Here is a 26,561-nt window from a genome sequence, read left to right as displayed (position 1 = left end):
GGCCGAGATAACGCCTGAAGAGGCTTCTCTCTTCAGAATGCGGCTGCCGCAGCTGCCAGCTTAAGCACCCGGGGGTTTGGGTGTGTGTTGTCTTGTGTGTGTGTCATGTCAGGTGCCTGGAGAGGGGTGTGTGGAAAATAATTTTTTCTCTAAATTCCATGCCATGCGATCTATTGTTGAGACTCGCTGTGGAATTTTCCATGGACGGCAGAGTGATCAAGTCAAACTTGCTCAATACTTCAACCACGGAACTTTTGTAATTCTGTGGATTCAGCCGTCTACAGTTTTGTGAGTGTGTTGACATAAGAGATCGAATGGCCAAACACAGTGAATCCGAACAGAATTGGTGGTAAAATCAACTGGCTCACAACCATCGTCTTTTTTCGATACCACCCTCCTAGGGTTCTACTTCCTATGAAGGGCTTCCACTGCTATGGGAAACCTGGAGAAAAATATCACTCCCCAAAGCAGAAAGAATTGTTATACTAGTATTGATGTGATCACTGAGCTGTTGCATTGTTGCAGTGTTTTCTGTACGATTTCAGATCAACAAATCTTTAGTGTTAAATAGTGTTTTCTCTCCGACTCCGAAGTAACCAAGTATTCTGTTTGCTCGAACTGACCGCGAAGGCCTTGCAGTCACATAATGCTGCATTCAGTCAGGTTATGAGCTTCTCTTTAAAAATAGGCCTCAGAAAGGTCATGTGAAGTTTTGTGAAATGTTATCTTTGACTAGATGTAGTAACTGAGTATGTGTGAATAGTCTGAATGACTTGTGGTATGTTGCAGTGTCAGTGAGGAAGCATTGCTCTGTTTTAGACCGTCTACTGTTGATGCATACATACAGTACATACATACATACATACTGTACATACATACATACAAATTCTGCTCAAAAGTAAGCAATCACACACTAGCCATGCTTTCATTGAAAACACACGATAACATGAACACTTAGACACACGCCGCACACACACACACACACACACACACACACACACACACACACACACACAGGTGGAAATCAGTAAATCACTCACTAAAGCATAGCTGGTGATGCAACTCTCGCACGAGCACATGTCCAGCCATGTGTGCCGTGTCTGTGGCAGCAGCCCACAGTATCTCTGTGCCTCTGATCTGAGATCAGATTCCCCGACCCTAACGCCCCTCAGCCACTGCACTATCACCTCCACGACCACACTGATCTGCTCTCAGCAGTGGAGGACACGAGCTCCTTGAGCCGTTGCTGTCTGGCAGGCGGCCAGGTCTTCTTCCTGCCAGCTGTGTGTGTGTGTGTGAAAGAAAGAGAGAGAGAAAAAGTGTGTGTAGAAGTCTGAGTTTGATTTTGGGTGTGTTTGGTTTTTAAGTCTGAAGTGTGTGTGTTTTAAGTTAGTGTGTGTGTCTGAGTGTGTGTGTGTGTGTGTGTGTGTGTTGATTAGTCACTGCTGTTCTAGTGAGAGATGACCATGTGTGCTCCGTGCGTGTGTGAGCGTGTGCAGGCTGAAATGTTCCGGTCAGACAGGACGAGTTGAGCCGTTACGGGAAAGCTTTGACGGGGGCTGCCTCTGCCTCTGCTTCCGCGGCTGACTCTGACACTGCCACAGCCACGGCCTCTAACACTTCCCAAACCACGGCTCTAGATCAAAGATCAGCACGTCATAAAAAAATAATCAACACTGGCACGCATCCAGAGAGTGTTCACAGGAAATTAGATCAGTTATTTTTCATGTGTATTTACTTGTTTGGGTTGGTTACTATCACTTTATCGATGGTTGATGAACACAGCTGAAATCATCGGGAAGTTTTATTGTTTCACTGATTAGACCACTATTCAGACATTATGAAGATAGGAAAATCTCTGTATCATCTGCTCTGTCAGATTGAGTGAATGAGCAATTGGGAGTGTTTTGAAACTCTGCCTCTTTGTTCATGTGTGCAACAGGAAGTTGGGTCGGGTCCAGAATCTTCGGTCGTCACCAGCGACAGTGGAAGTAACGAGGAGCCCACAGAGGGAGCAGGCTAGCTCATCACCCTCACAGGTGAGCGCACCTCATGGTCGCTCATGGTCTCTCTCTCTCTCTCCTCTCTGTCTCTCTCACTCCCTTTTTCTCTCTCACACTCTCTCTCTCTCTCTGTTTCTCTCTTCTCCTCTCTCTCCTTTCTCTCCTTTCTCTGTCTCTCCTCTCTTCTCTCTCCTTTCTCTGTCTCTCTCGCTCCCTTCTTCTCGCTCACTTTCTCTTTCTCTCTCTCTCTCTCTCTCTCTCTCTCTCTGCTCTCACTCTCTCTCATTCATTTGTCTCTGTGCCATCTTTGGATCTACAACCATCTGTTTATCTTTCTCTGTCTCTCTGTGTCTCTCTCTCTCTCTCTCTCTCTCTCTCTCTTTTCTGCCTATCTGTTGTCTTTTTCTCTGTCTTCCTTGCTCTGTGCCCTTTAACTACCAGCCGCACTGTTTGTTTACCAGAGAGAGAGTGTAGCAGAGAAAATGATACGTTAGTCAAACCAGGTCATGACCGTCACTGACCACATTGCGTTCTTTTATTTCCATGACCTCACTTCCTGTACCCTCTGAATGTCCCTATAAGCAGAAACGGCCACAGCCTGACTACATTGACCCGTTAGCCAATAAGAAGCCCCGGATCTCCCACCTCCTGAGTCGCGCTCCGGCTCAAGTGAATGGCGGGCTGCTGCGGGAGAGAGAGGCCAGCCCTGTTTCCACGACGACGGAGCCCCGTGTCCCCAGGCTGGAGCTCCCGCGCCCGTGCGAGCCTCTGTCGGACGTGAGCAGCGACTCGGCGCCCAGCGGCAGAGACGGCGAGGGCTCGGACGCCGTCGGCGCCGTCGCCGTCAGCGCGGCCGACAGGCTAGGGCCCACGCTGGCCGTCGGCACGGCGACGCGTCCCTCCCTTCCCCCGCCCCCGCCCTGCCAGCCCGCTGCGGCCACTCCCACCACCACCCTGCACAAGAGCAAGAGCCGGAAGAAGTCCAAAAAGCACAAGGAGAGGGAGCGCGAGAGCAGACGCTCGAAAGACAGACACGGCGCGAGAGGGAGGGACACCGAGACGAGTACTGAGGACGCCAGGAGCCGTGATCCGGGGAGAGGCCCAGGTAACGGCACAACTGCACAACTCTCCTCCTGAATATGCACAGGCGGACCTCGCACTGTGGGCTCAGTCCAGTCATTTCCTGTCGTGGTTTCGGCGGTGGATATTTTCTAAAATAGTTTGTGGTGGTTAAATCAAAATCCCCAGCCCTTGTGTGCTTGTAGTTTGTGGGTACTTGGTGATGGCAGCTCTGTAGTAGGCTTGGCTTGATTTATGGGTAGTAGAGTTCTGACTCCACCTTGTGGTGAAATGATGACAAGACCGAAGTGACCATCAGTCCATAACCATCCTCAGACATTCTATGACCGACCGCAGTAGTCGTAGTGCTCAAAGTTCTTATTAGTATATTGTTCCGTAAGTGATTTTTTCTGTTTTTGCTGTTTTTCCCCTCTAGCAGATGTCAACAGCACATATGAACACTCGAGTGGTGCCACAGAGATGTTGGTCCCAGAAGACTATTTAGAGTAAGGGCCATTTCACTGCCATAACACCCTTTCCAGTGTTGATTTGTAATCAGACCTGCTGAACCAGACATAATGAAAACACCTGACATTTTGTGTTGAATGAATGAATGAACGAACAACTGAACCATCTGAGGGAGTTGCTAACATTTCTGTGTGTGTGTGTGTGTGTGTGTGTGTGTGTGTGGTGGGGGGGTTGTGCAGGAACTACAAGTCAATTGCTTCCCAGGAGCAGCGTCAGAGGTACAAGAACGACTTCAATGTAGAGTACAATGAGTACCGGGCCCTGCACGCCCGCATTGAGGGGGTGACGCGGCAGTTCACCGTGCTGGAGGGCCAGCTCAAACAGCTGCAGCAGGGCTCCGACCAGTATCAGGTAAACACCCCCCGCCAAACACCTAACAATAATGTCTAATAAATAAATAACAAAATAGGAGGGTGCCGGGAGATGACCTTGACATACAGGGAAACCAGGGAAAACAGGAGTGTTGACAAATGCAGATATGACCCTCCTCCCTTCTCCCCCTTGGACAATAGCATGATCCAGTCAGCCAATCAGTGTGGCAATAGCAGGGGATCTAGCCCACTGGCCAATCAGTGTGTCAGGATCTGTGTCCTGATCTGACATGCTGCTGCCATCTGATAAAGGGTCTGATAAGTGGTGGTGTGAGGACATGACAAACTCCAGATGACCTGGTATCAGCACTCACTCATGCCATTCCCCACTCTTACCTTTTGAGGGGCACTAGCTGATTGGAATACCTGAGACATTTCCCTGGAGGTTTTTAGTTAGGAATCTGCTGTGGCCCAGGGGCGCAGTTCCCTAAACCATAGTTGCTAACAAATTTCCCATTGCCAACCAACTCAGTCGCTAACAGGTTAGCAACTATGGTTTTGGGAACTGCACCCAGAATGGGAATGTAAGCAATGTTTCCTTGTATCATACATCATTGAAAGTGAAGTAGTAAGAGGGAATTCTATAGGTAAACATATATATTCATGGTCGTCGATGCCTTCAGTGTTTGGTTTGACCGAATTTACTAATTTTCCCCCTTCGCAGACGATTCACAACCAGATACTTCAAGAGTATCGCAAAATCAAAAAGGTATGCTCAGATTTATCTTTCACAGTTTCTTCTTTTCTGCAACTTAAAAAAAACAACAACAAAAAACAAATCTATAAATATAAATTCTTGAAGATTTCATCAGTCCCCTCTGTCTCCTTTTCAGTCAAATCCAAACTACAGTCAGGATAAGAACCGCTGTGAATACCTACACAACAAACTCGCATACATAAAGAAAACCATCGCAGAGTATGATCACAAGCAGTTGTAACACATCTGTGGTGGGACATGAGGCAATCAGAAAAAAAAAACAGACAAGATTCCCAAGGAGCCAAGAAGTGGATCGTCATCCAGTATTTTGTTCAGGCTTGTCCAGATATGTTGCTCCTTCTGTTGGATTATGTTGGAACACATGCATTAAAATTGGGGCCTTTTCCCCATGTGAGTTTTTTTTTGGTTGTTTGTTTAAGTAGATGTCTGATGACCCAAAGACAAAAAAAAATCTCTCTGATGCAATCTTGCTGTTTTCTGAGGGTGAAGTGCTGTTGGGTTGACTACAGAACTGAACTTGGCGTTACACTGTTACTCCCTTCTGCTGGATGACCAACGTTTGCTACAGAGATTTCTGGACTGTTCCGCGTCAAATCACAATCAGTGATGGATCCTTGCACATGGATTTTACGAAGTGCTAGAATAAGAAGCTATTCAGCCAGCCTGTGTTGTCAGACTATGACTACCGTGTATTGTTATGTTCTGTTTTAATTTATTGTTTTGTTGTTTAATTGCAGAGTTCATTCTGCAGAAGTGTTCTTTGTTCTCTGATGGGTCTGCACACACTTCCCGATTGTATTAAAGAAAATTAATCATATTGACGGCTTTGATAGATTTCCTGACTTACTGCCCATGGTGGATGAGACATTTGTTCCGCTTGGAGAGCCAGGCCTACCGAGATTTGGCCAATTTCCCAGCAACAGTTAATACAAAATATCTATCTATATCAATATCTATACAATAGGACCGTATGCTGAAATTGATGGCACTCAGACCAAATTACTGTAAACTATCACCGATAACTCAGAAACTGACCTGTCTGGACCCTCTGCTCTTGAACACAGCTGGATTTTTAAGCTTGGGCAGTGCAAAGCCTGGTGACATGAAAAACGTTCCGATGTGTACATTTCACATTGGCTGTGATTCTGTCATTCCAATGTCCCATTCTCCATTAGAATAATGTGTGCTTTCCACCAGAGCATTGGGGTCCTATAGCATCCAGTCGGTCAAATGCAAGCCGTCTGTATTAAGCATCTGCTCTCCAATGTCTTTCACCTGTGCAGTTACACCTGGTGTTCTCTCAAACAAACCATTACAGCATTGAGTCCCATAGAAATTCTGTCTTGCCAGTATTATCTCTGTTCTCAAAACCTTTGTGCCATAACGTTATAATTCTTTATGAAGAATTGTTGTGGAACACTTTAAAGTTGATGTTGCTCTCCCTACACTGACCCTTCTGAAGAGGGCCGTGTTGCATGCCGAGTGCCCCTCTGTTTGAATTACTGGCTCAGCGGTCGCGTAGGATGACATTAAACTTTGGCACTTTGGAAACTTTTGTAGTTCTGTGGTCTGTATGAGTCATGTGCGTGGGGAAGGGCCTTTCTTTTGGCTGAGTCATCTGGCTTTTCTCCCTTGAATGATAGAGAAGGTAAAAAAAATAACTATTGTGCAAACTGGAAATCCGAACCACAACTTCCCTGGTTATTTGGTTGAAGTTGGCAATTCCATCAAGCTGAGTTGAGATTAATACTGAGGCAGGAGGTTGCAGGTGTTCGGACCCTGCCTGCCTGCCTGTCTCTGTCTTTCTGTGTTGCAAGGTGGAGTCATGGCACAGGTGCTGCTGGTCACTTGATTGGGGCACCTGTATAAAAGGGCTACTTGGCTGGAGTTCTGGGTTCCCTCTCTCCATCTCCATGCGTTGCGTTAAGTCTTTTGTTTGGATTCTGCACATTACTCTGATTTACACTGCATCATTATTTTCTTACAATCTCACTAATCCTGACAGCTCCTCACGTTTTCATATTTACTTTAATAAATACATTTTTGTTAATCCTTCATCCACGTGTGGTCTCCCTTATGTCAAATCACCAAAAACGAACCCAGGTGGCTTTAACACAGGAAAGATGTCCATCTTCTCTAAAAAGAGTCGAGATCAGTTTAACAAATCCCCCAGGACGGACATGGAAATGAGTGGTTGAAGTGGGTTTAATGGAGGATATATATTGAAATATGTGATTTTCATTCAACAGGTGTTCATCATTGCGGAGAGACAATGTAAATGTGGTGTGGTCTGTCAGAAATGTTCCGCTGAGCTTTATACCCATAGATGATGAGGCCTATCCTGCTCATCACCGTCAAGATGTTCTACTTTAATGTTGAGGGTTGAGCTATGGACAGCGATGTTGTGTGAAATTTGTCTACGTGGAGGGTACAGGATACATCTCTGTCCTAGGCTCCTGTCATTCAGTGAAGTGAACTTATGTAATCAGTCCTCGGGTTAATACATTTGCATGGACACGCCTATACCGTCAGTTTATATTCCAGGGCTCGCTTGTCGAGATCGTCCCACAGGCGCGAGTTACGCTGTTAATTCATCAGGTGTTGTCTGCACATCAAGTAGTGCATTGGAAAGTGAGGCACGTTCGAAATAATCGACTTCTTCAAGACAGCGCGTCGGGACAGAAGGTAAAATTGACAACTTTATCTCAGATCAGGTGGGTAAAACATGCCTCTTCGTAAGATCAAAATGATGCGTCAGTGGCTAGCACTACGTGGGTTGCACTGTGAAAATAGCCTGGAATAGAGGCGAGGCGGTTTTAAGGGGATCAAGCGATGGGACACAAATTCATTAACGTTCAAGTTATTTATTTTTTGTAGTGAACGCAGTTTGTATTGCTACGAGTTGACCCAGTTGCTACGAGTTGTGAACAGTATAAAACTGGCTACCTCTGTTCACTTAAATTATTAAATAGGGTTAGTACTGTGGGCCTATCATTTACCTTAGTGGATAGTCTTTTTTTGCACCGGGAGATTACAGCACTATTTATGATTGGCAGACCTCTGCACTAATCCACATTCCTAGTGTTTATCCCGAGGCATAGCCTAGGCTACTACACGTTTGTGATGAAACACTGTTATATGAAGCAGCTGTCATAGGCCTAGCTGTGCTGACTAAGAATTGTGCTTAGGCTATCATTTTGTTTGGAGGAATTGTGCGCAGTTCACATAGGGCTATAGAAAATACTATTATAGTTTATTCTGGTCATGGGCAAATTGTAGGCTAAGCAGCCACAGCCAGCAAGGCATTCTTAAATTGTTAAATATGTTTTTTGTGTAGCCCTAATACAAAAAAAATGTTCATTTATTTATGTAAATAACTAACGTTATGCCATTGATGTGCTAATTGCTCTCCAGACATGACTACCAACATCCAAATCAAAAGCCCTAATGTGAGATACACAGAGAGGTACATCGAAGCTCTGTACTCCTACCACACCACATCTGTGTCCAGAGATGGAGACACGTACACAGTAAGATGACCTATCAAAACAACAAATCTTTTAATGCTAAGTGTGAACTGGCTTAGGCCTACGATGAAAGCTGTCTTTTTGTGATTGAATCATCCAAGTCACATAGTGCAAGGAATTAACTGCCTGCTGTTCATCTGAATTCAAGGAGTGAACAGCCTGTTCACAGCTGCATGTCTGAGCGACAGCTGGAATACCCCGTTCACATGTTGCCTTATACTGGAGTAACCCATTCATAGGGTTCTTCAGGAAATGTATGTATTATATGTTTACTTTGTTTGCCCATCAAGGTGACACCTTCCACTACTCAGTTCACCTTCCACACTGAGCGGGCAGTGCCCAAGCTAGGAGTGATGCTGGTAGGCTGGGGAGGGAATAATGGCACCACTGTCACCGCTGCGGTCATTGCGAACAAGATGGGCATGCGCTGGAGAACCAAAACTGGCATGAAGGTACGTTATATGGAGATATGGTATACATAGAGATAGTATGCATGTACCGAGCTGTTTGGCACTCTGTTGTCATAGGCATAGCAGTCCTAAATGATTTGAAAAATCTAATTTGGAGTAAATGTTTTCAGTCTTATAGTATACTTCCCTGAAGACAAATAGGTATTAGTTTGATCGTTTCATGTATGTGTTTATATATATACTGTATATATACTGTATATGACAAAGTCTCTCCTAATGGAACAGTTAACACCGTCTTCAGCAGTTCACAGGAGCACATTCTAGTCCGTTTGCCTTTTAGGGTCATTCTCCATTATTAGTAGCCCATAGTTTTTTTCCACTCACCCTTCCCCCCACAAAGCTCACATTTTTTTTATCTCTTGTCTTTCTTCTCTCTTTTGCTATTTTTATCTTCTCCCAGTGTGCTAATTACTTTGGCTCCTTACTACAAGCCTCCACAGTGTGCTTGGGGTCGGGCCCAGAGGGGGAGGTCAACATACCTTTCCGTGACTTGCTTCCCATGGTGCACCCTAACGACATCATTTTCGATGGTGAGTGTATGAGTGTATGCCTCAGATCTAAAGTAGAACATTAATATAGGAAGATTATAATTGGCAGTAATATATGATAATAATCATAAATGCAATTCCATTTCATGTGTCGTCATTGTAATGTAACTGCACCATTACTATGGCATTGTGATGTCTACTACTGTTCACCCTGATATCAACATTTTTAGTGTGAGCTGTCACTAGTTGGATCATTGAAGTTGATGACTGGCATGCAGTTCCATGAAGCAAATCCATGCAGTGCAAGTTTATGACAGTTAATGACTGGCATGCAATTCCATGCTGTCAGGCATTGTCATATCACTCACCAGAGTTCATGTGTCGCCTAGGTTGGGACATCTCTTCGTTAGACTTGGGCCAGGCGATGGAGAGGGCTGAGGTGCTGGACTGGGATCTACAGGAGCAACTGCGACCACACATGAGCCAGCTGAAGCCCAGGGCCTCCATTTATATCCCAGAATTCATAGCTGCTAACCAGAGCCACAGAGCCGACAACCTCATCCAGGGAACAAAGGCTGAACAGGTACAAGTTGGCTCCTAGTAAATGGATAATGCTATGAAATGGATCTTATAATGTCATGGCCTGTCACATAACGCTCAAAAATTGTGTTGTCGTTTTAAATTGTTTTAGAACTAAATATCTGAATAAGCATTTCGTTGACGTAGACTACGTTGAATTTCAAGGCACATTGCTTGTGATTGAAATAGACCATCTGTCTCGTGATATAGGTGGCACAACTCCGGAGGGATATTCGTGACTTCAAGCAGAAGAGTGGTGTGGACAAGGTCATCGTTCTGTGGACCGCCAACACAGAGAGATTCTGTGATGTTGCAACTGGTATCAACGACACTGCTGAGAATCTGCTTGCCACTATCCAGGTAAATATTATGGAACTATACAGTGCTATGCTTCCTTTAAAGCAGCCAGGAACACTTATCTATTCCTGACGAGCACTATTAATGAGGATGCACCAAGTCAGCCCAAGACGTCAAAGAAACTTTGGTATAACATTGCCCATATATGACAGATAACAGAGGTATGAAGGGCAATATATGGGTAAAATATCTAACTGAGTTTAGAATGTAGCAGATTAAATATTTTAGTAATCTACAGAAACATCAAATCTTGAACATTTATGGGATGGTTATTGATCATTGATCAGTGTTTTCCATGTGTCTCTCTCAGAAAGGAGGTGAGGTATCTCCCTCCACACTTTTTGCAGTAGCCAGCATCCAGGAGGGCTGTGCGTACATCAACGGTTCCCCACAGAACACCTTCGTTCCTGGGGTAGTTGAGCTGGCCATTCAGAAGGGTGTCTTCATTGGAGGAGATGATTTTAAATCTGGCCAGACCAAAATTAAATCCGTTCTCGTGGACTTCTTGGTCAGCGCAGGCATTAAGGTAAATTACGATTGTATTTAGGCTGATTATTTCATCATTGAGAATAAAGAAATAGTTTTTAAAAAGACATGAATAAGAATTACATGGAGATTTGAACTCTTCCTCTTCACTTTCCTGCTGTAGCCAATGTCCATTGTTAGCTACAATCACCTTGGCAACAATGACGGCATGAACCTCTCAGCGCCGCAGCAGTTCCGGTCTAAGGAGATCTCCAAGAGCAACGTGGTGGACGACATGGTGCAGTCCAACCCTGTGTTGTACAGCCCGGGGGAGAAGCCAGATCACTGTGTAAGCAGCGCTGGGCAACGTTTCCCAACACTTTTATCTGTGCAAGGATTACTGTATCAGGATGTGCTGGATTAGATGCTCAGAAATGTAGCTTTTCCAAAGATCAACAGCTAAACGGATCTAGAATTTCATCCTGCCTTTAAATGTTGCATTGGGTTCCTTAGTCTCAGTCATCTGCCTTAAATCGATACGCTTTTTTTTCCTTCAGATAAACGCATTTTAAAATTCCCAAAATTAAAAGGATAAAAAGGTTAGATTTGTAGGTCTGTGTCAGTTAAAGTACTAGTACTAGATAAAAACATAATGCATCCTCTGCTGTTTGGATGTTAGAAAGTAGCTATGTGTAAGGACATGAGTAGTCACTACCCAGATGCCATGAGCATATCTTCCAGTATGCATGTTATGTTTACCATTGTGACCTGTGTGCCTGTTCGCCAGGTGGTGATCAAATATGTGCCATACGTGGGCGACAGCAAGCGTGCCATGGATGAGTATGTGTCTGAGATTATGATGGGGGGCACGAACACCATCGCTATTCACAATACCTGCGAGGTGAGCCTGTTCATATCCATCATTATCAGCATCCAAGGTGTGTTATTCTTTTGGGATTACCTGCGATTGGGATTAATTGTATTCTCATTTCTAAGGACTCCTTGCTGGCTAGTCCAATCATCTTGGACCTGGTCATCCTCACAGATCTTTGCCAGAGGATCACATTCTGCACGGAGAGTGACCCCAGCTTTCAGACCTTCCACAGTGTGCTCTCCCTGCTCAGCTTCCTCTGCAAGGCCCCTCTTGTCCCACAGGGGGCGCCTGTGGTCAATGCCTACTTCCGCCAGAGAGCTTGCATTGAAAACGTCATGAGGTCAGTTTACAGCTGGCCACTGCAATGAGATGATCCTCATCTATTTTAGAAAAGCATCAAAAGCGTGTCGCTTTCTGTACACGCACGCACGCACGCACGCACGCACGCACACACTCAGTCTTTTCATGTGGTGTTAGATAATAATATTTCTGGGACGTTGGAGTGTATGTTGGTGTCTGTTTGAGGCTGCATCTCAAAGTGGGCCTCTCCTTTTTGTGTTCCTATAGGGCATGTCTAGGCCTGCCGCCTCAGAGCCACATGCAGCTCGAGCACAAGATGCAGAGAACTCTCCTGGAGAACCGTAGGGACCATGTCCCATATGCTGTGGCCGCCAGCAAGAACAAGGGAGTCCACACGAACGGATTCCACTCGTTACATTGCAGTGCTGTCGCTGGACATAAAATGGAGGAGCCAAGCATTGAATAAGATCTATTCGTATTGTGGAGTTGTTACTGATTATATGTAATCGGCGTACAAAAATTAAGTGCTTGTGAACAGACAAGTATGTGTGTGTTTTAGATTTGTCACTTTTGACAGGACCATGTGTACTTAAAAAAATGTGTTTATGATATCTTATTTGAATATATTAAATGCAGTTTACTTTACTTAAAGGGCCACTTCTTAACCTCTTTCTATTCAAAAGTAGACCACAGGATTGTTTCTTCACTAGATATGTACGTTGGTAGGCTATGTTTTTTTTTTTTTTTTTCATCACACTCTTTCATGTTTTTAAAATACTGAATCTTAAGGCTTGCCAGCTAAAGTAGACTAACTTAGCCTACAAATAATGTCACACGTTTTGAGCTGATATGATACTTCCCAGCAAGCTTTTAAAGACAGTGATAAAAATAGCCAGCAGACATCATTTTATAACATCTGCATGTTAGTAAATGCGTAATGATGCAACTAATGGAAAATTCTCAACAGTCAGAATAGAAGTTCTCAAAAATGCATCCAGTTTCTTGTGTGGTGTCAGTGTACATGTGGATAGTCGGTATGAGTCTGAGAAAAACATTTTTCCCATCCCATTTTAATGAGAACATTCACATAGTTTATTTCACTTGGAAAAGACATGTTCATGCAAAAGTTGATCATGCCATACATTTGAGCAAATACAGTGATGTATTTATTACAAGGCTGTAACATATAGTATACTTTGAGGGAGACAATACCAAGACATAAAATGTTATGCTACAGTAGTATCATTCCCTGTTTATTCACTGTTCACTTGTTATATTTCAAGCTAGAAAATTTGCCGAATTGCCGAATAATTATCTCTTGAGTCATCTTACTATAGGCTATGTGAAAGTTGTAGGTTACCATGGAATTATGCAATATCGATTGGGGGGGAAAAGCAGGGGGTCATACATGATCTTATGATCGTGTAAGCGATTTTCAAACCAAAATCAACTGCAGCGTAGACTAAGCTATGACACGTTTTAATTAGGCTAGATAAGTTTGCTGCTTTACTGCTTTATTCTATCCCTGCTCAAAAGGCATCATCATGATCCTTTGCTCATTTCTTTTTAGGCTACTCTATATGCATTAGTCTATCACACAGAATCATGAATATAGCCACACAAAGGTTTTTCAATATTTGCTACTTTGGCCACAATATCTGGACTTATTTTTCTAAACCAATGCACAGATTTTAGTTATGGTTGTAATGTGTTAAACTCAGTGACATAAGGTAGAATGGCACAAAAAATGAAAGGAAAAAAAGCCAAACTAATATTAGAGATTACTGCTTAAAATAGAACAACATTATGCATATGTTTGATGTTGATATTATCAATTGCCACTGTATCACCATAATTTATCTTTGGGAATGAATAAAGTAGGCCCAGGCTTATCTATCTATCTATCTATTCATTCTAGCTTATAGGCCTATCACCCTATGTGTTTCACCCACCATATTGACATAATTTATTATTAATGTGCGTATGTTTTATCTTTGCTGTAGGCCTATCCATTTTTTCCTACCGACTGCAAAGCAAGCACATGAACGCTCGCATTCGGAAGAGCCACGTGAATGTTCTGAGATTGCGTCCTTAGCAACCAACACTTCCTTCCCTCTCAAGTTGCAGTCAGAGACAGTAATAAAGCATCTCTGTTGCAGCCTCAGCGGAACACGTTATTAATTCAATCAGACGTGCACCTGCTAGGAAATGTGTCGTTATTGAAAAAGAAGAGTCTGGCGTTATGCAAAGAACGACGTCAGATCAGTCAAAGAAAAAAGACAACCTTAGGGTGAACGGAAATGTTTAATGTGGTCTCTCAACCTGACTCGACACTTCCGTTGTTACCGAGAAACATGGCGGATAAGCGGCGCTCGGGAGTGATGTCTGACTCAAAACCAGCAACCAAAGCAGAGACGGACCAAGAATTCTTATCTCAGGCAGGCGTAGGGGTTTTACTTCGAGGTGCGTTGCTTAAACTCGTAGAAGCTAGATCGGAAGATCCTATTGGTTTCCTAGCCGAACACTTCAGCAATTTAGCATCCGAAACGGACAACGGTCCGGTCGGAGTCGGTGATGGAGAGCATCACTGCAATGTCCTAGAGCAGCAGCAGCTAAGCCGAGCCTTATGGCACATCGGTTTAGCGCATCATTCGCAAAGGTAAGAAAGATGCTGCAAGACGGCCCAGAATAGCTCGTGTGATTTAGGCTACACCCCGAAAATGTTCAAATTGTATGCTATCTGTTACTGCCCTGATAGCACAGATCAGGTGGCCCACTTCCAAAAAACAAATCTGTTCAAAACGTTATTTGATTCTATGTCTAGGTCTGTTCATGAAAACTTCCCCATACAGTTGTCTTTCACCATCCTTGCTTGCGTGTAGAATTTATTTTTTTGGAAATGGTAAATGACACATGTCAATCAACTGTTTATAATGGAATTGAGAGGTATCAGTAAAGTAGCTGTGTATTTGAAGCGGTAGGGTCTATATATTGAATGTAAGTTGCTGTTTTAGCCTCATGCTGGCAGACTCTGCATCAGCCTAAGTGTTTGGTGTGTGTTTTTATGTCCTTCCATCTCCAGATCAGCATTCAATAGCAACACACGTGTAGCCTATGACCTCCTCATGCAGAATGGGCCTCGTCGCCGTGGTGCTGGTGGTGTCAAAGGTCGCGTGTACACGGAGCTGCTCCGTGGCTTATGCAGTGAGGGTGGCCTGTCCGTCACCGCCTCTGCCCCTCTCCTGCAGCGCATCCACTGCCACGACCACGAGGCCGTGCCCTTTGAGCTCTTCCGGCAGGGCGTGCTGACCTGCGCCGTGTTCACCGACTACATCCGCAAGTCCCAGTGCCTGTACGCAGCCGTCAGCAGCTCTCCCGAGCGGGCCGCCGACCGGGCGTTGTGTCAGGCCGTGCTGGGGACCCTCCAGGAGGCCCTGGAGACCACCTCGGCCTGGGCCGACGTGGCCCACTACCTGGAGGCCAGCATGAAGATCTCACCTGGCAAGCTGGCTCAGGCCATGGCAGAGGCCCAGGGGCCCGACAGAGCTGGGACAGGCTCCACCATGGACGCGCAGGAGTTTGAGGACACCGCTGCCAAGCTCTTCCTGGCCAGAGTACGCATTGTGTCTTAGAGAGTGGACATCATTACTTCTCTGAGACACAAAGACTTGCAGCAAGACTTGTAGTGAAAAAGTTGTGGCATGATGTAGCACTGCACAATGTAAGAGACTGCAGGGTATGGTCTCAAAGATAAGAATCTGTTCTGTGCAATCAATATGCATTTACCTCACAAACACATGTTTTGTAAACACTGTGTAGGATGTGAGTTAATAATATATTTAGGTCTAAACCATTTACTGATGTCAGCTTGATAAAAAGTATTTAGACTAGGCCTAGATAACAACTTTAGTATCTCACAGATTGTATGTTACACTGTTCCTGAGTGTGACCTTCCACTGTTTGATACAACTGGAACTTGATACTGTGAGAAGGGTGCTTGAACGCAGAACACCCAAGCCAGGAGGTTAAGCAGGGATCCAGTTGAGGAGAGCAGACTATCCTGCGATGGGTCTTAGCATGCAATATTTGAACTTTTTCCAAACCCACTTGGCTCCAAGAGCCTTATTCTTGTGCTTGTTTGAGATAAGACTCAGTTGGCTAGGTCGTACATGACTCAGATCAGCTTACGCAGATATTCATACACGGATATGAAACGGAAAGGTCATTTTATGCCTGTTTTAGGGTCTTGGTTTCAGTAAATGTATTGTGATGATATTTATTTTGTTTGTCAAATTTATTTTTCAGAAAGCTACATCATCAAAATATTATTTCTACTTAGATGTAAAAAGGTATTTATCACCTGATATTAATCAATAAATTCATTATTTCTTATGTGTAACAAGAATCTCAATATCTCTGGAAAAGTTTATTGTCTACAGAAGATCAATTTGCACTTTTCTTCTAAATTGTGCAGTGCTCTCTAAGCCATTAGTTGAGTGCAGAGCAAAAACTTGAGATATCCAGCAGAGGTCACCATGTAGCAGAAGTATGAGAGTTAATATTCTCAAAAGAGGAAGTGCTTGCAGTGCCTGAGCTGTGGTCTCAGCCACCCATGTTTCTTCATGTTTGATTGCAATCATTTAGTTGAAACAGCACTGGTAGCTTTTTTGACAGTGTAAAGGTTTCACCCTTAACCCTTATGAAAGCGCAATATGTCAAGTGTTGGTAATGAGAGAGAGAAAATACACATATTTTTTTTTTTGGGGGGGGGGGGGGGGGGGGGGGGTTTAATGACCTGTTGTCATAATAATCTGTGACATTGATTGTGAAGTGACATGCCTATTTTGTCATTTTTGCATTTTCTTGGATGATACCATTTAACACCATAACAATGCAATTATCCAGGCAGACACATATGAGCTGCAGCTGAGAATGCAATGTCATATGCCATCCTCAGGATCATATTAAAACCGGTTCCTCTCAACTGTGCAGACTCACTCAGTATTGAAACCAACTCTTACATAATACAGGTCAGTTTGGCTCTGTGAGAACTAGTAGGTTACTGTTAACAATAGAAGTCTCTCTGCGAATCCTGACACCAGGAAATAAAGGGAAAGTGTTGTGGACACAGGCCTACCATTGAGGCCGCTCATGTGACTCAGTGCTAGTCAAATCAGCTGCCAGGCAGCACTGTTATATCAAGGCTATTTCTGTCTCTCTTCCTGGGGCCACTTCAACAAGCGACAGGCTCCACCACTGGGACATTGAAGAGTCACATCCTCTAAGCTAGTTTTGTCAGCTCAGCAGCATTATGTTCATTGTTGTATGCAGCTCAAGCCAATGTGGCAGCTGCTTCAACTCAGAACAGAAGCAGTTTCAATTCTCGTGCTTGTGATTAATGGAAGTCTGAAGTTATTGTGTGTATTTTTTTGTGGATTCTAGTCTGACCCCTGCTGTCTTGTGTGTTCATTGCTATGGTCTGTTGCGGTCTCCACGGTTGCAGAGTTAAGCTCTAATTGAAATTGAGAAATGACATTTGTGCATTCTAAGGAAGAGCATGTTTTGTCACTGGGAAGGAGGGTTCTGTGCTGAAGAAACATACATGTCCCTTGTTTACCACTGGCTGGAGTCTCACTGCAGAGGCCAGACAGTGTCTTCATTATCAATCTTAATGAGGCCCAGCAGTGTGTGAATAATTTAGATGGGTGTTCATTACATTTCTTGTTTGGAGGGACAAGTCGACCTGACTCACAATTGAGTTAGGTGGTAGTGGCAAGTCAGATTTCCTCAAGAACCAAGTTATCTGAGTACGGGTGAAATCATCTGTGTGTTCATCTGGCAGCCATTTTCAAGACTTAATTTCACCCAAACCCAAGCATTACACTGAAATCTGTTCATCTCATAACTTACAGTCACGTTTAGATATCCATTATATGCCATACTGAGGTGAAAGCGAAGCCTTGCTGGTTTCAATTGGATTAGACTTTCAGTTGGCTTTAATTTAAAAATGTAGGCCTACCTTCTCAACAATTATAAACAGCCATGAAGTGGGTTAATAATCAGATATGTCTGTCACTGTCTGTTCTGTGGGACCACAGAACATTCACATGTAATAGACACAGCCTGTTCTGATAAGGTCAACATGGTTTCAATGTCCAAGTGCTAACCACACACTAACAGGGGGCTACACCGGGCGCGTTACTGAATCGTTCTGTTCAACATGTAAAGACAATTTGAGCACCTTTATCACACCTGGTGTAGGTAGTTCCATTGGTCATAGTAGAAGCTAACTGCAGACGCCATGGCAACGGAACGCTGTTAGGAGAGACACTCCTTCAAATACACCGCCACCACCACCAAGCAGAGGCACGGCCAAACACCAATCCAACTGAAGAACACTATGGACATCTTGTTTACATTCCCTTGGAAAGATTTTTTCCTTCTGTGCAAAGATTTTCTAATCTGTATTTCTCCTATGACCTCTATGGGAGGATATGATGGGCTGTGAAGGACAGCTCAAGATTAAGGGATTCAGAGTGTGAATGTGCAAGGGCCTGCGGCAAGATATATTTATAGAATATGACATTTGGTTCACACATGGCCGGTTTGCTTATTTGACACATCGCTCAGGACTTCTGACACCTTATTACGAAGAGTATGAGCTATGTTTTTTTTTTTTTTTTCTTACTTTTCATTTGTTTAATTTGAAAACACAATGTGACCAAAAGATACACACAACATAAATTAAGGAAACCTTTATTATAAAAAAATAGATGATTGTTATGAGTTATGTTAGCCCAACTCAAATGTGTATTGTAAAAAAGTGATACAATGTTGAGACTTTATCTTGAAATGTCAGCTACCTAAGGTAGGTAAGGTAATTCGCAACAAATAAAATATTCACTTTCAGACAACTGAGCTAACTTGAATGTTCTTGTCTGTTGACAACACTCTTGCTGTTTTTAAGTGAGATTATATGACATGGTCCTTGTCCTGTAGTATTCAATACAGAGCATTTGTCACGTAAAAATACAGTAAGTAGGTTTTGAAAAATTTTTGTGCCTCCAGAGAGCTTGGAGAACAGCATTAAATTACACTACTATTTTACTGACCATCTTTGAAGTTATTTTCTTTTTCTAATACAAATTGCTCATTTAAGTACTGATGTGATCAAACTCCTATCTACCATAAAACACAAACAGACAAAGTACAAACAAAGACAAAGTTGGAAATGTGCAAAATGATTGCGTGAATGATTTGATGCCTAACTACTTTGCTTATGTACCTAACAAAAGAATTTGGATACAAAAACGCACAACGAAGGCAGCTGTGCCCTTTAAAAAAAGGCACAAATGAAATTCAGTGAACATAAAATCTGACACAGATTTTCTACACAGCAGCAGTGTAAAAAAAGAGAGATGAAACGAACAAATAAGTGTAACCCAGATAGTCAGAACAATGTCTGTCCCCCTACAGCCACTTAAGACAGTGAAATAACTGGCTCAGACACAGCTGGTACCTACACTGTGAAAGACATGGCATCAAAACCAGACAACCCTATATCCCATCCCAGTGTCATTTTCATGACAAGGGAACACCAAAAAAAAAAAAGCCCACCAAAAAAAAGAGAACAAAAAACTGACCCCCAAAAAACCTGACCCAATTGTGCAAAGATAATGACCTATATCTACGCATTTCTGGGATATCATAAGAAGCTACCTCTCATGAAAGCTGCCTGAAACACCTCTGACCCCAGAAGAGATGGGTGTTATTAGCTGAATACAGAAAGGCAATGGCTATGGCATCACCTGGTATCACCACAGAAAGGGCAGGGCTACCAATAATGGTGCTGGGTGGCTATAATAGGCTTTCGATTTGAGGTTGAACAGCATTGTCTTTGTGTATTTAAGTGGTTTATGGAGACTGGGAATGGGTCAGATGGTGTTTAAGTGGGAGGAGCAGGCAGAGGAGGAAGGCCACTGTTCACCTGGAAGCGAGTCTCGTCAGATATCCCATACTGCTCCAAAGGATCCTGGTGGATGAGAGAGGAGGGGAAATACAGTAATCATGTCTCTACTAAAGACACAATTCCTACGTTATTACCAGAAGAAATTATCTCTCTTACCTTGCCTGTGAGTCGATGGATCTCAGTGCGGTAGAAGATCAAGTTCTTGCGCATGAACTCGTAGCTGTGACAGTAATTTGTATGTTAAAATAGTATGTCTTGTGTACATTAAAAAAAAACATCCTGAATGTGACTCATCAAAACACTGAGAAAGCACCACACCTGGCTTTAATGATGGAGTCTATCCAATCAAGGCACTGTTCCTGGGAGTCGCACTCAAACAGATATTTTCTCTCAGCTTCGTCCAGAAAAGCTGGAATGGATGCAAAGCTGTATTAAAACATAAGCTACTTAGGAATAAGCTACACATTTCAACTATTTTAGGATGACTGACCTATGGAAAAGGCTAGATCATCCTCTCTCTCTACCCGACACTGTTCCAACAAGAGAGCTCCGAGAGGCTACCAAGAGAAGAAAGATGCCGGCGAAGGTAACGTTAATCATTCAGGGTACAGTTATGCGCAGTGTGCAACGAAAGTTATTTAATCATTAATTTGAGTGTCAGTTGACAGTGATCTCACCTCCTCCTCGTCGGTGCGAAAGTAAAACAGGAAATTCACAATCAGTTTCACCAGTCTCTTCTTAACGACTGTCGGACAAAGGATGGTCAAGTTTTCAGAAATGCACATACGCTAGATATACACCGTATTTCACATTATACTGCTTACATGTTTAAATGTCTTAAGTTCTCACCGTCTCCTTTCTTCGGTCCCCTCATTCCAAGCTCCGCTGCCCGCTCAGAGGGTTGACGGCTCAGAGAGACAAGCTCCTTCTCGTTGAAACGCATTGCGACAGACAATGGTCAAGTTAACTTAATCGTTCTCTAACTACATAAAGGCATCCATTTCTTTATCAGATGTTTAAGCAAACGTAGCGCGAGTGTCCCCGTATGAACATATTTGATCTTCACATGGACAAATGCAACTATAGCTGTCCTGTCCAGCAGGCAATCGATTTCCTAGTTACTACGATGCCCTTGCTAGCTGCTTAGCAAGTCTTCTCTCAAATTATCGTATTTTATTTTTAAGGAAATGTTATTTACCGAACCAGCTAAAGAAAACTCATCTCCGAGTTGAATATGACGTCCATGGCAGTAAGTGTTCAATAAACGAGGAGAGCCAACGTTAACTATCTGCTACCTTCCTTCCTTGAGACTCGCTGCACTCAAACCCAACAATCACCCACCCAACCCAAGGCTGAACCCAAATCCTCCTGAATCACACCAAGCATGAACTCGTGGGGGCGTAGTTTTTTCACAACTAGTAACAAGTTACCAACAACCTGGCTCTGCTCACAACCATAGACAGTAATCAACTTTTAACTTAAGCCGAACATGAATAACCCAGAGCAATTCATAACTTTGCAAAAAAATCATTTAGAACATAATTCCATGACAGACATCGTTCTGATCGTAAACCCTAACTAGAGAATAAAAAAGAAAAAAAGAGTTTCAATAATCAAAGAAACCGGAACAGGAAGTACTACTTTTCATACGCATGCGCAAACCAACTACAGCGGTAAACGTGAGTGAAACGGTAAGTGGACTTGAGTATTTACAATCGAATTAAAACAAATTGTGTTACTTCCCTGTATTCGTAGATAGTATGCTGACTTGTGTTTACGTGAAAATCCATCCAGAATGTTTTTGAAAGTCACTTATAATTACTGCTCGTAGTTAAAGCCATTTGGCAGGCTAACGTTAGCTGGCCAGCTAAGTTGCCATTCATCACTGATATCCACAATGTACCCTAACTACCTTAACTATCGCACAGATGTTAGTAATGTTTCCCATGTTGCACCCCTCAAGCCTTTGTCATTTGAGTACACGTGCGATCTCATTTCACGTGTGTGTTAAAAATGCACAGTTCTGCGAAAAAGTTAATGTTGCTGAGAACTAGCCAGCTAACGTGGCTAGCTTGCTACTAACTTGAATCGCTATCGCACTGTATCTGGGGAAACCTTCGTCCTAAATACATAAGACGATTCTCTGTTGCTTAAGCAGATTGATGTGCGAGCCTCTAAAATTTGCATACTCACTAGATGTTCTACTGTTGACAGGCTTGTGTTGGCCAGACCTCGGCATTGTTGGTAGAGGGTGATTTGTCTGGTTGAGACTTCGTTACCCTGCTTCCAAGATGGATTTCCAACACAGAGCTGGCGGTAAGACGGGCAGTGGTGGGGTGGCCTCCTCCTCGGAGAGCAACCGGGACCGTAGAGAGCGTTTACGGCAGTTAGCGTTGGAGACGATCGACATCAACAAGGATCCCTATTTCATGAAAAATCACTTGGGGTCTTACGAATGTAAACTCTGTCTCACTCTACACAACAATGAGGTAAGAGTGACAGTCAGTCAGTATTCTATCAGTGTTTGCCTATATTTGCTTGCAAGGTGTTGTTGACAAATGCACTCTCATATTTCCACTTTAGGGCAGCTATCTTGCGCACACACAAGGCAAGAAGCATCAGACCAATTTGTAAGTGTATAACCTTTCTTTTGACTTTATATATGCATGTTTGTATTCTGCTGTAACTGTATTCGGAAGGGTTTGTCATAAACGTTCTTTGGTTCTCATCAGGGCTCGGAGAGCAGCAAAAGAAGCGAAGGAAGCCCCAGCACAGCCTGCACCTGAAAAAGTCAAGGTCGAGGTGAAGAAATTTGTCAAAATTGGTCGACCAGGATACAAAGGTACATGTTCATTTAATTATCATACTTTAAGTTACCCATCTTGGTCCAGTGAAAGGGGTTGTAACATCAGTGTGTTCTTTAACAGTTACCAAGCAGAGGGATTCAGAAAGCGGACAGCAGAGTCTCCTATTCCAGGTAATTCACTGCATGTGTGACTTGACAGCCGTTTATTTTGCTCTTGTAACAGTGACATCGGTCACATTAATAGATTGTAATTAATTAATTATTGGTCAGCCCCCCCCCCCCCCCCCCACTCAAGACTTTTGTATTGCATCTTTAAATGGTCCTGTCTGTTCCAATGTTAGATCGATTACCCAGAGATTGCGGAGGGCATTGGACCCCGGCACCGCTTCATGTCAGCCTACGAGCAGCGCATTGAGCCCCCAGACCGTCGCTGGCAGTACCTGCTGCTGGCTGCAGAGCCCTATGAGACCATCGCTTTCAAGGTGGGTTTGTCCTAGATGCTGTTAAGAAGTGCATTTACCATTAGCGATGCTGAGCAACCACTATGGTAGCTAAAAAGTCTCCCTTCAATGTAATGACTGTAGTTTTCAGAGACTCATTTTGGAAATCCCGGTAGTAAAGTGTCTATGTCTCTGGGGGCAGTTGTTATTGTTAAGGAGCTGGGCTAGTGTGCAGTAGCCTGAAAGTTGTTGGTTCAATTCCCAGCTTCCACCGTTGTGCCCTTGAGCAAGGCACTTAACCCCAAGTTGCTCTGGGGACAAATGACAATGTAGTCCCTTGTAATAAAGTTGACATGTAAGTCACTTTGGAAAGTAATGTAAGTGTTTTGGTGGTGGTGCCGGTTTTAACCAGTAATTGTGTTCTGACAGGTTCCTAGCAGAGAGATTGACAAAGCAGAGAGCAAGTTTTGGACTCACTGGAATAGAGAAACAAAGCAGGTATGCAGAATCATCATTCTTTATCTGTTGGCTTGGCACATCTCACACCATTATGCCATTATCCTTTTTATTTCTTCAGTTTTTTTACTCAACAATTTTCCATTTCCTCTTGGCTCTAGTTCTTCCTGCAGTTCCACTTCAAGATGGAGAAGCTCACCCCCATGCCCAGTGGTCCAGTGCCTCCCATGGGTGTGAAGCGTCCACCCCCTCTCATGAGCAACATGGGACCTCGCCCACCCCACGACCCTATGCCCCCTCCTCCCCCGGGTGGCATGCACATGCCCCCTCTGCCTCCTGGAGCCCCAGGACACCCCCATATGCCTCAGATACCCGGCCCACCCATGCCCCCGATGATGAGGCCACCCCTACCCACGGACAGACCTGGAGGAATGCCTCCTCCCCCACCAAGCAACTAAGGACACTCAGAAGGATCGGGCCTTTAAGTTTGCCCGTGCATTTGATATTACGTTTCCAGATTTCAGCGCTGTGGACGACTATTCTTGTCGAAATGATGTCGCAACAGAAGCAACATAGACATATTGCCGTTGTATATTTTTGTTTTTAATGTGAGGGCCTTGCCAAGGCTGGCAGACTTTGTGTAAACTTTTTTTTAATTATTAAATCAGTGAAAAGAAGTATTGTTTGGTGTGTTGAATGCTGTTTTGATCCGGAAATCTGTCTAGTTGTCTGACCATTTCTAGCTCCGCACTGAAAAATCCAACATGCTCATAGTCTAATCTCTAATGTTATGGAAAATGTTATGCGGAAGTGTGTTGTAAACATTCCTTACACATCTTTTCATGTAGTGAAATTGCCAAAAAGTCAATTAAGTAATCAAAATTGCCCTTTTAGTAAAGATGCAAATGACCCTAAGATGATATATTTTAAAATGCAGACTTTGTCATATTACTAAGACCTTTTGCGGAGGAGATATACATAAACATCCATATTATTAAACAAATTTATTGATTCAGCCTGTATATACACATCATTTACTCACATACATTTTGCTTAGCAATAGTTTAAAGGCTGTTTTTTCCAAACGTTTACACACCCTACTTATTATATCTACCATGTAGTCAGAGATGCGACACATAAGAAGTCTTCAAATCTTTCTCATGCACATGTTGAAAGTGCCTCTTTATGTTTCTGCATTACAGAGCTCAATCCACATATTTCTGTGTGGACAGGCAAACATTTGTCATGTTTCCAGCAATATGGTCCCTCATCACTGATCTGTTATTACTAGTGAGAGGTCAATGTGTATAGCACTTTTGTACAGTATCAGGGACCTGATGCATACAGTGTAAGGGTTCTTGATGTACATTAGCTCCTAAAGGCGCTCATCTACCCACCGCAGCATCAAACACACCTGATTGAAGACAGTGTGGTTAGAATGCTCTTTAAATAGCTAAATGCAGTGGGTTCAGTTATTCAAGAGTGCCCGTGGTGTAGTAGTGCAGGAGAACATACAGATGGGCCCAGGAGTAGGACTGAAACCCACTGATGTAGCGAATAGATGATCAAGTGTAAACTGCAGCATTACAGGTTTGTTGCTCAGCTTGAGCAAGCTTGGTGTCTCCAGTTTGCACTTGGGTGTTTGTCTGGTGTTTTAGAGGGGAGGTTGAGATGGAAGTACTGCTGTGCCTTTTACTATCACTAAAAGTTATCAGTTGGCTTTCTTCTTAACCTTGCCTTTAGGCTGGGTCGGTTTTTCCTTTACATGTTTAGCCATTTTCTTCTTTGGTTTCACTTCTTCTTCTTCTTCTTCCTCTTCTTCCTCCTCCTCGTCTTCCATTTCGTCATCATCTTCTTCGTCCTCTTCTTCCTCTATCCTCCTCTTCTTTGCCTTCTTATCGTGCGCTCGTTTTCCTTTGCCCCTCTCCTCCTCCTCCTCCTCTCCCCTCCTGCGTTTGTCCTTCCTGTCTCTCAGGCTGCCCTCGCCCCTCTTCAGCAGGGACTTGTCCGGCAAGGCTCTGTTCCTCAGGCCCCTGCTGGGCTTCTCTCGGCCTCCTTTCTTCTTTCGGCCACGGCTGCGGCCTCCCTCCTCCTCTTCGTCGTCCTCATCATCATCGTCATCGTCGGCCACCCACCAGAAGAAGGTGTCCCAGAGAGAGCTCTCAGGCTGAAGAAAAGCAATACAGAGACACAAGGTTTGTAATGTTTAGTGATCCAGAAATGTTATTTAAATAAAATAATAACAATTAAAATAAAATGAAAGGGAGACCTGGTTATTAATGAACGGCATAAGAGTTTTCCAGAAGAAAACCAACCACCAAATAGACCCCAAACCCATTTCACATTATCAAAGCCTCTAATGATCTATACTGGACCCTGAGTCTGGCAATAAAGGTGATGATAATGATGATGTTGATGACGACTGCTTTTCTCTCACTTTCATCCAGCTGATTCCCTGCCCTGTTGAGCAGATCTGTAAATGAGTCGGAGATGTGGCGGTTTCTTGCGTACCTCTGGCTCGTGGTGATGCTTCTTCAGAGCGCTGTGCTTCAGACTCAACCCGTACTCCTCCTGCTCGTCCTCAAGCACGTCCCGACGGCCACGCAGGTTCTCTACAACCACAACAGCACCGCAATATTCACTTAAACTCCTCTTAGCCACAACTGTTACTTGTTCACATCTCAAAGGTGAGTCACTTTGCCAAATGAAATGTCAATTGTGCAGTTGTCTCATACTTGACTAATTTCTTTGGGCTACACACATACTGTCGTGGTATTGATAAATGGACATGTTTTGTGTTGTGCTGTGTCTGTCACATGCCATGCAGTCGTTGGATCCCAGACGTGACGACCAGAATGGTGATGGCGATGAAGAGACAGCGGTTCAGCGTCACGCCCTGGAATGGCACCTCCACCTGGGCCAGGCTCTGCATAGACAAGGCCTTCCGCAGACCTGACACTGGGGGTACACACACACACACACACACACACACACACACACACACACACACACACACACATTTGGGTTATGAAGGACAGAGGATCCCCTACTTAATCAGTGTGGGAAATGCAGGCACAAGTTTGCATTAAGTATGACTACCTTTCACATTGTTACAATCGCACGTATTGATATAGCAGCAGATGTGTTTCAT

General features: G+C 43.7%; 6 protein-coding genes across 8 annotated transcripts in view; 4 read left to right on the top strand and 2 right to left on the bottom strand.

The window, feature by feature from the left end:
• Nucleotides 1–5,496, top strand: part of LOC134067196 (RNA polymerase II elongation factor ELL-like) — an 18,926-nt gene extending 13,430 nt beyond the window's left edge. Inside the window, exons 7-12 of one of the 2 annotated variants that reach the window (XM_062522332.1) lie at nucleotides 1,943–2,039; nucleotides 2,589–3,108; nucleotides 3,502–3,568; nucleotides 3,770–3,941; nucleotides 4,626–4,670; nucleotides 4,795–5,496. In XM_062522332.1, the coding sequence (XP_062378316.1) occupies nucleotides 1,943–2,039; nucleotides 2,589–3,108; nucleotides 3,502–3,568; nucleotides 3,770–3,941; nucleotides 4,626–4,670; nucleotides 4,795–4,899 (1,006 nt within the window). In that variant the 3' untranslated portion in view covers nucleotides 4,900–5,496. Of the gene's footprint in view, nucleotides 1–1,942; nucleotides 2,040–2,588; nucleotides 3,109–3,498; nucleotides 3,569–3,769; nucleotides 3,942–4,625; nucleotides 4,671–4,794 lie in introns of both variants that reach the window. The other variant, XM_062522323.1, reaches the window with a different exon arrangement.
• Nucleotides 5,497–7,225: 1,729 nt separating this feature from the next.
• On the top strand, nucleotides 7,226–12,384 carry LOC134067189 (inositol-3-phosphate synthase 1-A-like). 2 transcript variants are annotated; one of them, XM_062522310.1, is made up of 11 exons: nucleotides 7,226–7,364; nucleotides 8,094–8,209; nucleotides 8,497–8,658; nucleotides 9,077–9,206; nucleotides 9,554–9,747; nucleotides 9,954–10,103; nucleotides 10,411–10,626; nucleotides 10,750–10,914; nucleotides 11,353–11,466; nucleotides 11,562–11,779; nucleotides 12,007–12,384. In XM_062522310.1, exons 2-11 carry the CDS (start codon nucleotides 8,096–8,098, stop codon nucleotides 12,203–12,205), a joined length of 1,662 nt encoding a protein of 553 aa, XP_062378294.1. In that variant the 5' UTR covers nucleotides 7,226–7,364; nucleotides 8,094–8,095; the 3' UTR covers nucleotides 12,206–12,384. The 2 variants fall into 2 exon arrangements, with proteins under 2 accessions (XP_062378294.1, XP_062378284.1); XM_062522300.1 differs by having other exon boundaries at nucleotides 7,233–7,393.
• Nucleotides 12,385–13,910: 1,526 nt separating this feature from the next.
• On the top strand, nucleotides 13,911–16,491 carry tpgs1 (tubulin polyglutamylase complex subunit 1). Its single transcript, XM_062555354.1, has 2 exons — nucleotides 13,911–14,398; nucleotides 14,822–16,491. The coding sequence occupies exons 1-2, from the start codon at nucleotides 14,040–14,042 to the stop codon at nucleotides 15,369–15,371; spliced, it is 909 nt and encodes a 302-aa protein (XP_062411338.1). The 5' UTR covers nucleotides 13,911–14,039; the 3' UTR covers nucleotides 15,372–16,491.
• Nucleotides 16,492–18,479: 1,988 nt separating this feature from the next.
• Nucleotides 18,480–21,030, bottom strand: plekhj1 (pleckstrin homology domain containing, family J member 1). The gene is made up of 6 exons (XM_062522288.1): nucleotides 20,558–21,030; nucleotides 20,386–20,453; nucleotides 20,199–20,265; nucleotides 20,027–20,117; nucleotides 19,865–19,928; nucleotides 18,480–19,771 (listed from the first exon to the last, which is right to left on the bottom strand). Exons 1-6 carry the CDS (start codon nucleotides 20,649–20,651, stop codon nucleotides 19,685–19,687), a joined length of 471 nt encoding a protein of 156 aa, XP_062378272.1. The 5' UTR covers nucleotides 20,652–21,030; the 3' UTR covers nucleotides 18,480–19,684.
• A 302-nt stretch (nucleotides 21,031–21,332) lies between these two features.
• On the top strand, nucleotides 21,333–24,425 carry sf3a2 (splicing factor 3a, subunit 2). The gene is made up of 8 exons (XM_062522276.1): nucleotides 21,333–21,399; nucleotides 21,923–22,197; nucleotides 22,292–22,338; nucleotides 22,441–22,550; nucleotides 22,636–22,685; nucleotides 22,856–22,996; nucleotides 23,384–23,452; nucleotides 23,572–24,425. The coding sequence occupies exons 2-8, from the start codon at nucleotides 22,000–22,002 to the stop codon at nucleotides 23,866–23,868; spliced, it is 912 nt and encodes a 303-aa protein (XP_062378260.1). The 5' UTR covers nucleotides 21,333–21,399; nucleotides 21,923–21,999; the 3' UTR covers nucleotides 23,869–24,425.
• On the bottom strand, nucleotides 24,400–26,342 carry LOC134098649 (retrotransposon-like protein 1). The gene is made up of 3 exons (XM_062551662.1): nucleotides 26,254–26,342; nucleotides 25,922–26,105; nucleotides 24,400–25,577 (listed from the first exon to the last, which is right to left on the bottom strand). The coding sequence occupies exons 1-3, from the start codon at nucleotides 26,340–26,342 to the stop codon at nucleotides 25,122–25,124; spliced, it is 729 nt and encodes a 242-aa protein (XP_062407646.1). The 3' UTR covers nucleotides 24,400–25,121.
• Between the last annotated feature and the right edge of the window lie 219 nt (nucleotides 26,343–26,561).

The sequence above is a fragment of the Sardina pilchardus genome, chromosome 2 (genome assembly GCF_963854185.1).
Source record: "Sardina pilchardus chromosome 2, fSarPil1.1, whole genome shotgun sequence".
NCBI lineage: Eukaryota > Metazoa > Chordata > Actinopteri > Clupeiformes > Clupeidae > Sardina > Sardina pilchardus.
Note: the sequence above shows the minus strand (reverse complement) of the source record. Positions and strands in the feature narration are given on the sequence as shown.

Excerpts from the sequence above, each read along its gene's own strand:
- LOC134067189 (XM_062522310.1), top strand. The coding sequence starts at position 8,096 with ATGACTACCAACATCCAAATCAAAAGCCCTAATGTGAGATACACAGAG. Across the intron at positions 8,659-9,076 it reads GAACCAAAACTGGCATGAAG|TGTGCTAATTACTTTGGCTC; the intron begins GTACGTTATATG and ends ATCTTCTCCCAG. Across the intron at positions 10,104-10,410 it reads ATCTGCTTGCCACTATCCAG|AAAGGAGGTGAGGTATCTCC; the intron begins GTAAATATTATG and ends TGTCTCTCTCAG.
- tpgs1 (XM_062555354.1), top strand. The coding sequence starts at position 14,040 with ATGTTTAATGTGGTCTCTCAACCTGACTCGACACTTCCGTTGTTACCG. Across the intron at positions 14,399-14,821 it reads TTAGCGCATCATTCGCAAAG|ATCAGCATTCAATAGCAACA; the intron begins GTAAGAAAGATG and ends TTCCATCTCCAG.
- plekhj1 (XM_062522288.1), bottom strand. The coding sequence starts at position 20,651 with ATGCGTTTCAACGAGAAGGAGCTTGTCTCTCTGAGCCGTCAACCCTCT. Across the intron at positions 20,454-20,557 it reads GGGACCGAAGAAAGGAGACG|TCGTTAAGAAGAGACTGGTG; the intron begins GTGAGAACTTAA and ends TTTGTCCGACAG. Across the intron at positions 20,118-20,198 it reads TGATCTAGCCTTTTCCATAG|CTTTTCTGGACGAAGCTGAG; the intron begins GTCAGTCATCCT and ends CATCCATTCCAG.
- sf3a2 (XM_062522276.1), top strand. The coding sequence starts at position 22,000 with ATGGATTTCCAACACAGAGCTGGCGGTAAGACGGGCAGTGGTGGGGTG. Across the intron at positions 22,198-22,291 it reads TCACTCTACACAACAATGAG|GGCAGCTATCTTGCGCACAC; the intron begins GTAAGAGTGACA and ends TTTCCACTTTAG. Across the intron at positions 22,997-23,383 it reads ATGAGACCATCGCTTTCAAG|GTTCCTAGCAGAGAGATTGA; the intron begins GTGGGTTTGTCC and ends GTGTTCTGACAG.
- LOC134098649 (XM_062551662.1), bottom strand. The coding sequence starts at position 26,342 with ATGCAGAGCCTGGCCCAGGTGGAGGTGCCATTCCAGGGCGTGACGCTG. Across the intron at positions 26,106-26,253 it reads ATCACCATTCTGGTCGTCAC|TGACTCACCTTTGAGATGTG; the intron begins GTCTGGGATCCA and ends CATTTGGCAAAG. Across the intron at positions 25,578-25,921 it reads AGCATCACCACGAGCCAGAG|CCTGAGAGCTCTCTCTGGGA; the intron begins GTACGCAAGAAA and ends GCTTTTCTTCAG.